We start from the raw sequence: 15,120 nt of genomic DNA, 5'->3' as shown, positions 1-15,120 counted from the left end.
AGAACAGGATGTTTTAGACCCACAACCTGCTTTATTGCAGAATTCACAAAGAATTTAACTTAAAGTGCAGAACTTCTGATTCTTGAACAGCTGTGATCTGTTTCCCAATTTTCAGCCACCTCCCATATAAACAGTTTTTCTTTTTACAAACAGAAAAACAGCAAGGCAAAAAGTATCCCAACAAATCTATTGTTTTTTGCTATTGGGGAAGTTTTTGTCCCAATCAATATAATTCAACATAACAGCATTCTTCCCTTCCCAGACCTAACCCTTCATATCACTGACCAGTCTTCTAATCTCTGTCATTATTATCAGGTGGCTTTTGGCCTAGAATTGAACACCTTACATGATGAGCAGACACCTTTCCCACATGCCGTGAACATGGTCATGAAAGGGATGGCTAATGCACGCATTCCATTATTCGAGGTCAGTACAGCTTTTTCTTCTTTGAATTGACTCCCTCTCCCAAAGTGTTGTGTTTGTTAAGCTCACTCATCCAAGGTTGTAAACGTCAGGTTTCAAGTCAAAATTTAACTGTGGAAGCTATGAGCATTACTCTCTGCACTACTGTGTTAGTTTGCTGTGGATGGTTCTCCTCACAGTTTACAAACTTTTTTTTAACTTCAGCTCCCCAAATCCACAGGCAACAGGGCTCTTGGTTATACTAGTTGGTAGATTCTGGGAATTGTCCTGCAAAATAACTTTTCTGAGCTCTGGTTCTGTTGGTCTGCTCTATGCTCTGTTGCAGACCTATCACTGAAGCATGCCAGAGGTTAATAATTCATTTTTTTGGACTAACAGGAATCAGGTGAGGTGTAGGCCTGTTCCAGATGGGCATTATAGGGCGCCATCGTGCCATGCGACGCCCCTCACCTGTGACGCCATTTTGGCGTGATGGACGCCTAGCATCTGCATGTCTCAGCGTCACAATCTTTTTGCTCCGCGGGGAAGTCCCGCAGTCTGGAGGCTGCAGCTTCCCCGCAGAGCAAACCAGGGCACCGGGAGACCATCCTTTTTGGACGATCTGTCCCACGCCGTAGTGTTCTTGTCAGGCTACTGATTCTGGCCTGACTCTTCTGTTTTCATGTTCCTTCACTGATACAGAGAACAAGCTGTTTGTACATTTTGTATCCCTGTTGTTGTTGTTGTTGTTTGCCTTCAAGCCGTTTCCTACTTATGGTGATCCTAAGGCAAACCTATAATGGGGCTTTCTTGGAAAATTTTGTTCAGAGATGGTTTGCCATTGCTCCCCTGAAGCTGAGAGCATGTGACTTGCCCATGATCATCCAGTGGGTTTCATGGCCATGCTGGGAATTGAACCCTGGTCTCCAGAGTTGTAATCCAACAATCAAGCCACTACACCACACTGGCTCTCGATGTGCCAGTTGCAGACCACCAGACAGTGATATAAGCAGAGGTGCTTTTGTACATCATAACATTCCTAATGGTCCCATTGTAGATATGCCCTAGACCAGTGATTCCCAACCTTCCTAATGCCGCGACCCTGTAATACAGTTCCTCATGTTGTGGTGACCCAAACCAATGAAATTATTTTCATTGCTAGTTCATAACTGTAATTAAATATGTGTTTTCCAATGGTCTTAGGCGACCCCCATGAAAGGTCATGCGACCCCCAAAGGGGTCCCGACCCACAGGTTGGGAAAGACTGCCCTAGACCCTAAGATTTAATTCAAGATTTAAAACCCTATTATTTAATAATAAGAGTAATAAGAATAATACCACCTGAACACTGAACTATCTGTAAAACCTTGCCTCAGAGATGCCAGAGTGGGAAGGAAGATGTTTCTCCTGCTTCTTCCTACCAGTATGCAGCTGGAGCAGATTGAACGTCAGCATGCAGGACCAGCCATTCCACTTCAGGGAGGAGGTTTGCTAAGCTGTTTCGAAGCCTTCACGGACCTCCTGTGAGGACATTGTGCCCCACTGGGGGGTCCACAGACCATGGGTTCATAACCACTCCTCTATTGCGATTGTGGTTGTAAGTTAAGGTGTGCAAATCTCCAGCTCAGTGTAAGATAATATTGATTGACTTTACTGAGCTCCGTAATGCAGGTGCAACTCCGAGCTCTGTACTACTTTGTAAGCCCCATGCTGAGACTTTTCTTTATTTGGAGTCCAGTGATGTGTTGCATTTGGCAATCAAGGCTACATTCTTTGGATTCTTTTTTAAACATCATAATAACATACAACTTATTTGTTTTGTTTATGAAATATATATGACATCGTTCAGCATAGGTTGTTAAAGTAGCATATTGCTAAGAGAATAAAATTTTACTTCTTAAGAGAGCGAGTCATGTGAAACAGCCTCATAAAACCAAGCAACAGCAGCAGCAACCAACAGTGAATTTGGCTGATGCTCCATCATTCAAGTACATTCTATTTTTTGTTCATCCCTGTCTTAGCAGAAAAGATAGATGTCATACTCTCATTAAGATTATTTTAAGAGAAGTTCTTCCTCCTTCACTCCTTCATTTATTTAGTACATGCCAGGAAATAGAAAAACTGTGAATGAGATTCAGAAAAGCTTGAGACTGCTTCGTCGCACTGGGAAAGAGTGTATTGAGCAGAGGCGCAAGGCCATCCAGAATGGAGAAGAAGTACCCTTGGATATTCTCACTCAAATACTAAAGAATGTTGGTAAGAGACTCCTTGTGGCCAGAAACACCATAATTTGTGTAAATGGCTTCAGGCAAAGCCAGGACAGTACAAAATGGTTTACAGCTATATTGTTGTTGTGTGCCTTCAAGTCATTCCCAACGTATGGCAACCATAATACCCTCTATCACAGGGTTTTCTTGGCAAGGTTTGTTCAGAGGAGGCTTGCAGTTGCCAAGAGCATGTAACTTGCCCAAGGTCACTTAGTGTACCTCATGGCTGAGCTAGGAATTGAACACTGATCTCCAAATTCGTAGTCTAGCACTTACAAGCATTGTGCTGCTCTGGCTCCTTACAGCTATACAATAGTGGTTTGGCCAAAGTATATTACACTAGGTATACTTTTTAGAAATCATTCTCAAATTTGCCTTTTTTTTATGGCAGAAAATGGAGCAGTATTGCTGCGATCCTGACTTGTGATCTCAGTTCCAGAATCCGTACCTGTTTCCTGCTGAGTTTTTTTATTGCTATTTTCACTTGCTATTTTGTTTATTTGTATTATTACATTTAGCATGAAATCCTTTTTATTCAGTGTTCTATTATATACTTAATACTATTACATAAAAAAGCAAAATCAGGATTTCCTTTTTGGAATTTCTATATTTTTAAAATATTTTCAAGTTGTAGATGCTTGAATCTGTGGATAAAAAAAAGTCCATGGATATGGAGGGCTGACTGTATATATATTTATATATAGAGAGAATGTTATATAGCTGATTAGGTAATAATATTATTGCCTCCACAGAGTATGACCCTGCCACTTCTTTGTGGTCATGTTCTCAAACCCTGTGCTAGTAGAGCCAGATCCTATAGGGCTGGTATGGCTTCAAAGAGATGACAAACTTTCTCTTTCTTTCTTGCCCTTGATAGCTGAAGAAGGGGACTGTGGTGAAGAAAATATGCTGGACAATTTTGTCACCTTCTTTGTTGCAGGTTTGTGTATCATGTTATCTTTAATACATAATCACTGTTTACGTATAGAATCACTTCTAATCTTCATTTCAGGACAAGGATGGGTGACTGCCATCAGGGACGTAGCCAGGATTTTAGGAAGGGGGGGTTTCCAAACTAAGTGCCACCATTATAATGGAGCTTGGGCACAGCGGCGCAGCAGCGCATGCCATTCATTTTTCTAATGGAAGGTGGGGTCCGGATCCCTCGGACCCTCCCCTTGGCTACTTGCCAGATTTGGCTAGTTCACTAGAGATGCACATCTTTGTGTTTTGCTTCTTTAAATTAAAAATACTTATATAAAAATACCTAAATGGGCCTTCCACATTCACTGGGATTAGGGGCACAGGTCCCCCATGAAAGTGAATAAAAACACAATTTAAAACATTATTATTATTATTATTATTATTATTATTATTATTATTATTTACCAGAGAGTACCTTTCTAGGAATTTCTAGGTTCTCTAGCACAACTCTGTGGTCAACATCCTCCAGATGTTGGCTACAGAATCAGGCTGCAGAACCTATAAACAGCCAGGGAAGTGTTTTTTCTTGGAATCCCTAGGTCCTCCAATACAAATCTATGGCCACCTTCCAGCAGAGTCACACTGGAGGACCTAGAGATTCCTAAAGAGAACATGGGGTGAAGCAGACTGGTGGCTTGGAGCAGCCTCTGGCTACTCCAGCCCCGTTCGGCCACTGATTGGCTGCGGACCACAGTGACCAGACAGACTGCTCTGAAAGTGGACCACTGTTGCAATCCCAAACAAGCTGCTGGCAAGGAGTGCTTTTTCCATGTTCCTTTTCCCAGTGGCTTCAGGCTGCCTTAGGCAGCCTCGGAGCAGCTTCTGGCAGTTCCAGGTGCGTATGTCGTCTGTCCACCCTGCCCACCAAAATGAATGGAAGTCTCACTTTTGGCCCGTGTGTTTTGGGCCCATATTAATCAAATCTGTGAATAATCAAATCTGCAAAAGTAAAAGTTGCAAATGTGGAGGGCTACCTGTAATTAGCTACATATATGTAATGGATTAGGATTGTATTAAATTTCGTAAGCTCAATTGTGCTATTGATATCTGCTGTCAAATCTGAGATTTCTGTCACCACCCTGAAAGTATTTTTAGCTGGAGTCTTTTACTTTATGAACTGATCACATGTAATTAGTTTTATTTCTATTCCTCCTCCTTATTTTTCTTTAACAGGTCATGAAACCACTGCTAATCAATTATCTTTTACTATAATGGAACTGGGACGGCACCCAGACATAGCTGAAAAGTAGGTGAACTATCTGCCTATTCTTTTACTGATTATACTCTTTGACAGGTTTTGTTTTTTTACTTCTGAGCTAGTTTGAGCTATTGCGAGTTCAAGACCAGCAAAAGGGCCCAAGCTTGACTCAGGTTTGCATCCTTCCAAGGTCGCTAAAATGAGTACCCAGACTGTTGGGTGCAAATTAGCTTACTTGCTAATTAGCTTACTTGGTGTTCACCGCTATGATCTTTGGAATAGCGGTATATAAATAAAACAAATTATTATTATTAATTATTATTTCACATGAATAGCTCTTATGGGCTTTAAGCAGGTGTTCACTTGGGCAGATGAAATAGGTGAAGTGGGTGATTGTCACTCTAACTCTCAGCAATTTTCATTATCACATTGGTATTTCCTCAAGCCTCTCCAATCTCCCTTACTTGCCAACAATTTGCAGTCCTATATATATATATCCCCTCAGTACAATCCATTAAGTTTGGTGCTCTTAGATAAGAGATAGAATTGCACTCCAAACACTTGGAATTATCTGATTCAGACATTATATTTCTCAATGAGCATAACATCCAATGGACAGTCAAAAATGCATTTTGTGAACTAAAGTTTTTCTTGCCTCTGCTTCATAGACTTCAGACAGAAGTGGATGAAGTCATTGGGGTGAAAAGAGACATTGCCTATGAAGATCTTGGAAAGTTTGAGTATTTATCCCAGGTATGTTTGAATAAGAGAGCCAGTGTGGTGTACTGGTTTGATTATGTAGTCATTGAATTACAACTCTGGAGACCAGGGTTCAAATAACTGCTCAGCCACAGAAACCAACTGTGTGATCTTGGGCAAGTCACACTTTCTCAGCCTCAGAGGAAGGCAAAGCCAAACACCCCTGAACAAAATTTGCCAAGAAAACCCCATGATGGGTTCTGCTTAGGGTCACCATAAGTCAGAAACAACTTGAAGGCACACAACAACAATAGCAAGGCCAAAGAGCTGCTTTGAATACTCTTAATATGCTTTGGCACAGCTGGTTGGCGTACATAAGATCAGTGCTGGATCACCTGAACATCTGTCTAAGCCAACATTCTGGAAAGAATAAATTTTGCATTTTTTCTAGAATTCAAAAATTTAATGAAGGTGTGGAAAATACAATACTTTGCCTCCAAATAGGCGATCTGTCACTCTTCTTGTCATGGGATCCTGTAGGCAACCTGAGTATCCATTGGGCATCATGTCTCTGTGATGATATTGGTGACAAATGATCCACTTCCCCCTTTCTCAGACTTATTGAAGCAACTTTCACTTTGATGTTATTTTAAGGGGCTAACAAAACTGGGACCTAAGGGAGAATCATACAAAGTTGAAAATGTTGGCATGGTACAGGCAGGTGGTGATATGCCACCCCTCTTTGCTGCGCAGTTGTGCAGCAGCATCCAGATGAGCACTCAAAAAGGAGCTCTAGGCAGCTCCCTTTTTGCGCTGTAATAAGGGCTGCGATTCAGCCATGTGACGCCGCTTCTGCTGACAGGCGTCTGTATGCAGTGCCACAGCTATGCAGTTGTGGCACCCACTGTGTGGACGGGCACGCACACGTGTGATGTTACTAGGGCTGGGCGCATCTGGACCTAATATCGCCGCAATGTGCCCATCTGTACCGGGCCGTAGAAAGATATGCTAAACTGTATCATTGATTCATCTGATGTCTAGCCCAGTATTTTCAACTCTGACTGACAGTGGCTCTTCAGGGTTTGAGACAGGATTCTTTCCTAGCTCTTCCTGGAAATACATGATTGTCTTCCACTCAAGTACCAACGAGGCACAGCCCTGCTTATTTTCTGAAATCTGGTAATAACTGGGTGAAAGAGTATGAGACACAATTTTATTTAATTATATCTGCAGTTCTTTTCCTTAAAGGTAAGAGGCAGCACTACACCAGTGCTGGGAATGTGTAGCCCTGTAGACAAGAAGGCACTCCTATTCCTCCAGTGCAAAAAATTGCTCCCAGCTGTCTCAATAGCATACTAAGGGCTCAAACAGACAGGCCAAAATAAAGCTGCTTCGGACCCATTTGTTTGTTTTATTGGAGGTATACTGTTTAAATGATGCATGCATCCTAAGAGGCTGGAAGCTGCACCAAAGCCATGCTCTAGCACAGCTTTGGTACAGCTTCTGGCCTCTTAAGATGCATGTGTTATTTAAACAGCATACCTCCAAAGTGACCCGAAGCAGCTTTATTTTGGCCTGTTTGTTCGGGCCCTAATTTGGTTAGATTTGTCCTCCCAAGAAAAACTAGAAACAAACCCCAAATTGTTGATGTTTAGTGGAAAACAAAGCCACAGGTGACATCACATTACTTCTGGGTTGCCTGGAGTAGACTGGTGTGTTCATTCAGGGGAATGGAAGGGCAAACATTGGCCCCTCCCCACAGTGGATTTGCTAATCTCTGCTCTAAATGGAAGTGTTGCTCCTATCAGTTGTAGCCAGTATGATGACTAGAGAAATGATTGTTGTTGTTGTTGTTAACTGCCCTCAAGTCAATTTCAACGCATGGTGACCCTGCTGATGGGACATCTACAAGGCCTCCTGTCCTCCACTGCTCTGTTCAATTCCTGCAAATTCATACTTGTGATCTCTTTAATAGAGTCCATCCATCTTGAATGTGGCCTTCCTCTCTTTCTACTTCCCTCTACCTTTCCAAGCATTATTGTTTTTTCCAGTGATTTATGCCTCCTCATGATGTGGCCAAAGTATGACAACTTGAGTTTTGTCATCTTGGCTTCTAAGGCGATTTCTGGCTTGATCGGCTTCAGGACCCATTTGTTTGTTTTATTGGCTGTCTATGGAATCCTTAGCAGTCTTCTTCAGCACCACAGCTCAAATGAGTTGATTTTCCTCCTATACTCCTTTTTAACTGTCCAGCTCTCTCCATCTATACATGGTAATAGGGAATACAATGGCTTGTACAGTTCTAACTTTTGTACTCAGTTTGTTCCTTGCATGTTAGGATCTTCTCTAGTTCCAGGGACGTAGCCAGGATTTTTGGGAAGGGGGGGGTCCAGACTAAGTGCCACCATTTTGAGAGGCTAAGAGCCCCCCCCCCGACTCAAAAAGGGGGTTGAGCGTTACATTAGAATGGCACCACTGAACTTCCGTTATGGCTCCGTGCTGCTATGGAACTTGGGATTTGTAGTTTTGAGAAGCTTGTTTGGCCTTCTCTGTCAGGTGCCACAACAAACTACAAGTCCCAGCATTCCACAATATGGTGCCAAGGGCAGCTAAAGTGGCATCAAACTGGATTATTTTTTTCAGTGCAGATGCAAACTGAGTCCTTCCTCTGAGGCGTTTACATCAGATAAATTCAGCTCGATAAATAAAGTGCAACTGTTCAAGCAATGAGCGGCAGCCCACTCTGTTCATGCCCAGAGACACTCTGCTCATGCTTGAGACACTGCATTCCAACTTCTGAGCTGAGCTAAGAACCAGGCTGCATCCACACAACATTCATTCCCACTTCCAAGAGGGATTTTAATTCCAACACCACACACACACACACACACACCACACACACTACATAACACATGCACACAATTTTAATTCCAAGACTCATCTATCATCTATCTAGCTATCTGTCTGTCATAATTTTAAATTCCAAGACATTATACCTTCCTTCTTTTTTATAAAAAACAAACCCTTTAAGCGAATTCCTATTTTGAGAGAAAGGCAGGGATATAAAACAATAAATACAATTAGTGCAATAGTCCATCAGTGCATGGCTGTGCATTATAAGACTTTATAACTTTAAACGTTATACTTTAAAAACAATTAAAAACACAGTAGGCTCAGAGTGCTATAGAATCATGGAATCATAGAGTTGGAAGAGACCCTACGAAGGCCATCCAGCCAACCCCATTCTGCCATGCAGGAACCTCCCAGTCAAAGCATCCTCAACAAATTATGTAATGGAGGTGTCCTCAACATTGTAGAAAGATATACTATAGATTAATGCTATGGAAAATCACACCTTGGTCTCTATATTGGGAGAAAGGGTGGATTTAAGAAACAAACAACAACAACAACAACATCTGGGTATTGTAGTTTTTGAGATATTTAGGCATTTCTTTGTCAGAGAGCTCTGGTGCCACAACATAGACAAATCCCAGGATTTTCCATAGCATTAACGTGGTGTGAATGGATTATTCTGCAGTGTGCACCTTATTAGACTGCAGTTCCCGCAGTCTGTGGTGCTGCTGGATGATGGGCCCTGCAGTCTAGCATGCCTGGAGAGCCATAGGACTCCGAGCCCCAATCATCCTCTGGCGAATTTTGGGGAAACTCCTTTAAAAAGGCAAAAATAAGGAAAATAAAAAACTCTGCCAATAAAAACCCAGAGGTCTTCCAATGACTTTGCTTCCAAGGCAGGAGGCAGAGAGGCCAAGATCTTTAGATTGAGTCCTTAGGTTCAATTAATTAATCCTAGAATCCTCAGAGTTGGAAGAGACCCCAAGAATGGCCACACCAGTCCAACCCCATTCTGCCATGCATGGAACTCTCAATCAAAGCATCCCCATTGATATGCTGAAAGGGCCAGCTAAGTGTAGTTTATTTTATTTTTATTTTAAAAATGAAAAAAAACAAGGCTGAAGGAGCAGAAAAGGGCCAAGCCTTGATATCTGGACCCCAGAACATGCTAACTCTCCAAATTCCATAGCCAAGAGCCACAAAAGAGTTAAAATCGCTGCCAAACCTGGATATTTCTTGAGTGTGGATGCAGCCTGATGCAGCTTCCTTTCCCTCCCTCGCTCCTCTCCTTTCAGGCTTTTTGGCCCCTCCCTCAGGCCCCGCAACAGAAGTTTAGGGGCGGCACTTGGGCTCCTCCTGGCTTTGCCAGGCCGGCAGGAGAGCCTCCTCACCCTCCCATTCTTCCGCCCTCCCTCCCTCCCCCCCTTCTCTCTCAGCCTCCCTGCTCCACGTGAATTTTTCCCTCTAGTCCTCTGTGCTTTGATGGAGGGGACGGAGGAGTTTTAAATTGCCTTGATTCACCTCCTCCCTCCCTGGAGAGAACTTTTATATTTGCAAAAACACAAGGAGGAGGGGGGAGGAGGAGGAGGAGGAGTGGAAGCCAGACTGACTCTATGGAAACGAAAGGGAAAGAGCTTGCTTTGTCTTTCCCCCTTCCCCTCTCGGAGCTCCGTGTTTTAATGGAGAGGAGGAGGGGGGGAGGAAGGAGCTTGATGCCCCCAGGCCTGAAGGGGGGGACCAGACCCCCCAAACCCCCCCCCCCGGCTACGTCCTTGCTAGTTCTTTCATTACTGCCCTTCCCGTTCTTAATCTTCGTCTGTTTTTCTGGCTGCAGTCTCCTCATAGATCATAGAACGTAGAGTTGGAAGAGACCACAGGGGCCATCCAGTCCAACCCCCTGCCATGCAGGAAATCACAATCAAAGCATCCCCGACAGATGGCCATCCGCCTCTGTTTAAAGACCTCTAAGGAAGCAGACTCACTACACTCCGAGGGAGTTTGTTCCACGTCGAACAGCCCTCACAGTCAGGAAGTTCCTCCTAATTGAGTGGAATCTCGTTTCCTGGAGCTTGCATCCATTGTTCCGTGTTCTAGTCCCTGGAGCAGCAGAAAACAAGCTTGCTCCCTCCTCATGTGACATCCTTTCAAATTTAATAGAGCTTATCATATCACCTCTTAACCTTCTCTCTCTCCAGGCTAAACATCCCCAACTCCCTAAGTCATTCCTCATAGGACATGGTTTTCCAGACCTTTCACCATTTTAGTCGCCCTCTTTGGACATGCGCGTTCTCAATGTCCTTTTTGAATTGTGGTGCCTAGAACGGGACACAGATTCCAGGTGGGGCTGACCAAAGCAGAATAGAGTGGCACGATTACTTCCCTGATCTAGACACTATACTTCTATTGATGCAGCCTAAATTGCAATGGCCTGTTAGCTGCCGCATCGCACTGTTAACTATATTCAACTATGGTCTACTTGGACTCCCATATCCTTTCACATGTAGTTTCATTCAGCCAGATGTCCCCATCCTATATCTGTGCATTTCATTTTCCGCCCTAAGTGCAGTTACCTTACATTTCTCTCTGTGTTGAATTTCATTTTGTTAGCTTTGGCCAGTTTTCTAGTCTGTTCAGGTCATTTTGAATCTTGACCTGTCCTCTGGAGTATTAGCTACTCCTCCTAATTTGGGTTCATCTGCAATTTGATAAGTATGCCCCCAATTTTGTCCTCCAAATCATAATAAAAATGTTGAATAGCACTGGCCCCAGGACAGAGCCCTGTGGGACCCCACTGGTCACTTTCTCCAGGATGAAAAAGAGCCCATTGTTGAGCACCCTTTGGTTCGGCCGGTCAACCAATTACAAACCATGTAACACTTACTTTGTCTAGCCCACATTTACAAGCTTGTTGCAACAAGTCATGGGAAATTTTCAAAGGCCTTACTGAAATCAGATAACTATATCCACAGCATTCCCTTCATCTACCAAGCTGGTAATTTTATCAAAGAAAGATATAAGGTTGTCTGGCATGACTTCTTCTCTGAAATCCATGTTGACTTTTTGTGATTATGGGATTGCCTTCTAAATGTTCACAGACTCTCTTTTTAATGATCTGCTCTAGAATCTTTCCTGGTATAGATGTCAGACTAACTGGACGATAATTGTTTGGATCCTCTTTTTCCCCTTTTGAATGAGGGACAACGTTTGCCCTCCTCCAGTCTGCTGGGACTTCTCCTGTTCTCCAGGAGTTTTCAAATGTGATTGCCGATGGCTCCGATATTACATTTGCCAGTCTTTTAATACCCGGATTGTAGTTCATCTGGTCCTGGAGACTTATATTCGTTTAGGTTAAACAAGTATTCCTGTACTATCCTTTAATAATAATAATAATAATAATATTTGTTTTATTATATACCGCTATTCCAAAGATCATAGCGGTGAACAACAAGTAAGCTAATTTGCCCCAACAGTCCTGGGTACTCATTTTAGCGACCTCGGAAGGATGCAAGCCTGAATCGAGCTTGGGCCCTTTTCTGGTCTGAACTCGCAACCTTGTGGTTTCGAGTTAATGGCTGCAGTACAGGTATTTAACCACTGCGCCACCAGGCTCCTTATTTACTTATTCTGTGCTGAAATCCTCTTTTCTATCCTCCACTCCATTCATCCTCAGGTTGAGCACCCATTTCCTTTTCTGAGAAGACTGAGACAAAGAAGGTGTTAAGAATTCTGCCTTTTCTCGTGTCTCCTGATAGCATTTTGCATCTTCTCCACGCAGTGGCCCTATCATTTCCTCTTCTTCCTTTGCTGCAGACATATCCAAAAAAGCCCTTTTTATTGTTTTTAACCTCTCTAGCAAGCCGAATTCATTCTGCGCTTTAGCTTTTCTGACTTTACCCCGCATATGCCTGCTATTTCTTAGAATTCCTTTTTTGTGATTTCCCCATTTTTCCATTTCTTATACATGTCCGTTTAAAACTTAGCTCACTTGAAAGTTCTTTAGTTCACCACTTGGTTCTTGAACACACTCTCCTTTTCTCCTCAATGGAACCGTTTGAACTTGTGCCTTCAGTATCTCCCTTTTAAGAAACTAACATCCATTTTGAACTCCCTTCTCTTTTAATATTGCTGACCATGGATCATACCCAGTATTCTTTAAGTTTACTAAATCGGCTTTCCTAAAGTCTAGAATGGGTGTCTGACTATGTCTGGCTTCTCCTGCATATCTCACTTAAGGGCAGGTGAAGACCACCCAACTAAAGGTGGGTGGCAGATTTGGGTGTGCAACGCCGGTTCCCTGGTGAGATCAAACTCTTCTACCCAAAAAGGCTCTGAAGCTGAATGTAAAGTTCAAAAAAGGGGGAAGTTTAATTTAAAGAACAAAAATAAAGAGTTTTCCTCCTCCCCAGCTCTAGATAAAAGATACTTTACAGACTTTCAGCAATCTTCAGGGTGTCATCTTCTGGGTCTGATCTTGGTTGATCTCCTCTCTCAATGGAGCTGGTGCAGGGTCTTTCAGCTCCTGAATCTTTGTCTTGAGAGGTAACTAATTTCTGGAACTGATTTGGCTAACTATTCCTGGTAACTGATTTGGCTAACGTGTAAGAAATGCCCTTTTCGGCTGTCTGGGCCTGTTTGCCACCAAAACAGCTCTCTGCCAGCTCACAGCAAAAGACTGCTCCAAACTAAAAAGCCTCTAGCTTAAAGCAGAGCATGCTGGGAAAGGGCAAACCAAACCTGGAAAAATGCGGGGGCTCCTACATCTCCTCCCACAACTAATACAATGAATTTTCCTACACTAAAATATTCTATGGCCTGAACCAACATGAAAGAAAAGCAGGGAAGATTCAAATAGTCCTGGCAGGACTTCACAGAGCAGTATTCAGATTAGGGCATAAAGGGAAAAACTCATGATACTTTTTTTTGCTCTATCTCTCTTTCCCACCTCTGCAGCCTGAGGTCCTGTTATTCTGTCTACAGGGGGACTAGGAAGTTTATCGCACCAGAATGGATTGGGAATGTAACGAAAGGGCCGGGAATAGTGCGGAATGAGCGTGGGACACATTTTACTACACACAAAAGTGCGCATTCCGTTCCATTCCGTTCTGTTCCCCATCCGTCCCACAGGAGCAATTTGAGAACGTTTAATGAAACAGTTCTCAAAAATCATTTCACTATGGAACGGATGGGGAACGGAAGGGAAGGGAATGGGGACTTTGTGTGCGTAAAAAATGCGTCCCCCACTCATTCTGCACTCATTCCCGGCCCCTTTGTAATGGAAAAAGCCCCATTCCAGGGGCCTGTGCGATAAACTCCTAGCTTGGCAATGCTAAACCATAGTGCCATGTCAAGCAGCTCAGCGAGATTCTGAGTAAGCAACACTCTAGATTTCCTTTTCCCTTTAAGTTCATCTATACAAAGCCAGTTGTGCTGTATCTTTGAATGTTGGACTTGGACATCCAGGAGGCCAAAGTTTGAATACCTACTCAACCGTAGAAACCCACTGGGTGACTTTGGAAAATTTACACACACAGCCCTCAAAGGAAGGCCCTGGCAAAATTCCTCATAGATATCTTGCAAACCCTAGGAGAGAGTCCACCAATATGTCAGAATTAAACTTGAAGGCACATCACAACAATAAGCTTCTACAGAATAAATATGAGGCTTTTTGAGAATGTCTTAGGAATACATGCTTTTGATATTATTATTTTTAATAAATGGAAAAATATTCCGAAGAAATCTATTTCTCCTATCTGTAAAAGCCTCATTGCTGCTGAAAGCAAGGTCTGGCTCCTCAATGCAGTTTCATTATGGTCTTAGGTCCTTAAAGAAGTCTTGCGATTAACCCACCAGTGCCAGGCACCATACGCTGGACGAAACGGAAAAACATAATTGAAGGAGTCAAAATTCCAGCAAACACCGCATTGATAGTGAGTCTGCTGAATAGAACTACAGCATAGGTTATGCAAAACATCTTGGAATTCACCACCAAATCCTCCAGTGCAAACTGAATTTTGGCTTGTGATATTGTCACCTGGATTCTGTAAGGACCTAGAAAGGCTGCAGCATATGGTAGTATTTTCTGAATTCAGCATCCCAAATTTGTTTCTTGGGAAGAAGGGGACCTAAATAGTAAAATAGAAAATCACTATTTGCAGGAAAAATGCATCAACAAAATATATATATATATATATATAATATATATTTATATATATATATTATGCAGATTTGCTTGGCAGACATAGGGTTGCCATAGCACGCCCCCCCCGTGACCAGCACGGTTTGGGGGGCCCCTCCGCGTCCACGGTCCGGTTTGGGCCCCCACCCGTGCTTGGTCCCCTGCTTGGGGGCCCGCTCCGGCCATTGCCGCTGCCGCTAATGCGGCTGCTGCGGCGCCAACCCACTCCTCCTCCACTCGCCTTCCTCGCCTCCAAGGCGAGGGCTTGAACACTGCCCAGCCCAGGCCTCAGTAGGGGTCAGTGGCAGGCGCGCGCGCAGAGGAAGTGGGGCAGGGAAAGCGAGGCCCCATTCCCTCTCCCTGGCTTCCTCCAGTCGCCGGCAGAAGCCAGGCAGAGGTTTGGGGCTTCGATTCAGCGAGGCCCCACTCCCTTCCCTGGCTTCTTCCGTCGCCGGCCGAAAAGCCAGGCAAAGTGGAAAGAGCTTTCCTCTTTCTCCTACTCCTTCTCCTTCTTCCTCTTTTCTTCCCCCTTCTTCCAATAA

General features: G+C 43.5%; 1 protein-coding gene across 1 annotated transcript; it reads left to right on the top strand.

Annotated features, from left to right (window-relative positions):
• Positions 1-298: 298 nt before the first annotated feature.
• LOC121919748 (cholesterol 24-hydroxylase-like) lies at positions 299-14,323 on the top strand. The gene is made up of 6 exons (XM_042446636.1): positions 299-426; positions 2,502-2,658; positions 3,547-3,609; positions 4,827-4,899; positions 5,520-5,604; positions 14,221-14,323. Exons 1-6 carry the CDS (start codon positions 382-384, stop codon positions 14,290-14,292), a joined length of 495 nt encoding a protein of 164 aa, XP_042302570.1. The 5' UTR covers positions 299-381; the 3' UTR covers positions 14,293-14,323.
• The last annotated feature ends 797 nt before the right edge of the window (positions 14,324-15,120 follow it).

The sequence above is a fragment of the Sceloporus undulatus genome, chromosome 1 (genome assembly GCF_019175285.1).
Source record: "Sceloporus undulatus isolate JIND9_A2432 ecotype Alabama chromosome 1, SceUnd_v1.1, whole genome shotgun sequence".
In the NCBI taxonomy this organism is placed as follows: Eukaryota; Metazoa; Chordata; class Lepidosauria; order Squamata; family Phrynosomatidae; genus Sceloporus; species Sceloporus undulatus.
The sequence above is the reverse complement of the archived record's forward strand: the minus strand, read 5'-3'. Positions and strand labels throughout refer to the sequence as shown.

What these genes read in the sequence shown, in the direction of transcription:
- LOC121919748 (XM_042446636.1), top strand. Translation starts at nt 382, where the DNA reads ATGGTCATGAAAGGGATGGCTAATGCACGCATTCCATTATTCGAG. An exon ending in TGTCACCTTCTTTGTTGCAG is followed by an intron (nt 3,610 to 4,826) that starts GTTTGTGTATCA and finishes TTTCTTTAACAG; the next exon opens with GTCATGAAACCACTGCTAAT. An exon ending in AGTTTGAGTATTTATCCCAG is followed by an intron (nt 5,605 to 14,220) that starts GTATGTTTGAAT and finishes TTATGGTCTTAG; the next exon opens with GTCCTTAAAGAAGTCTTGCG.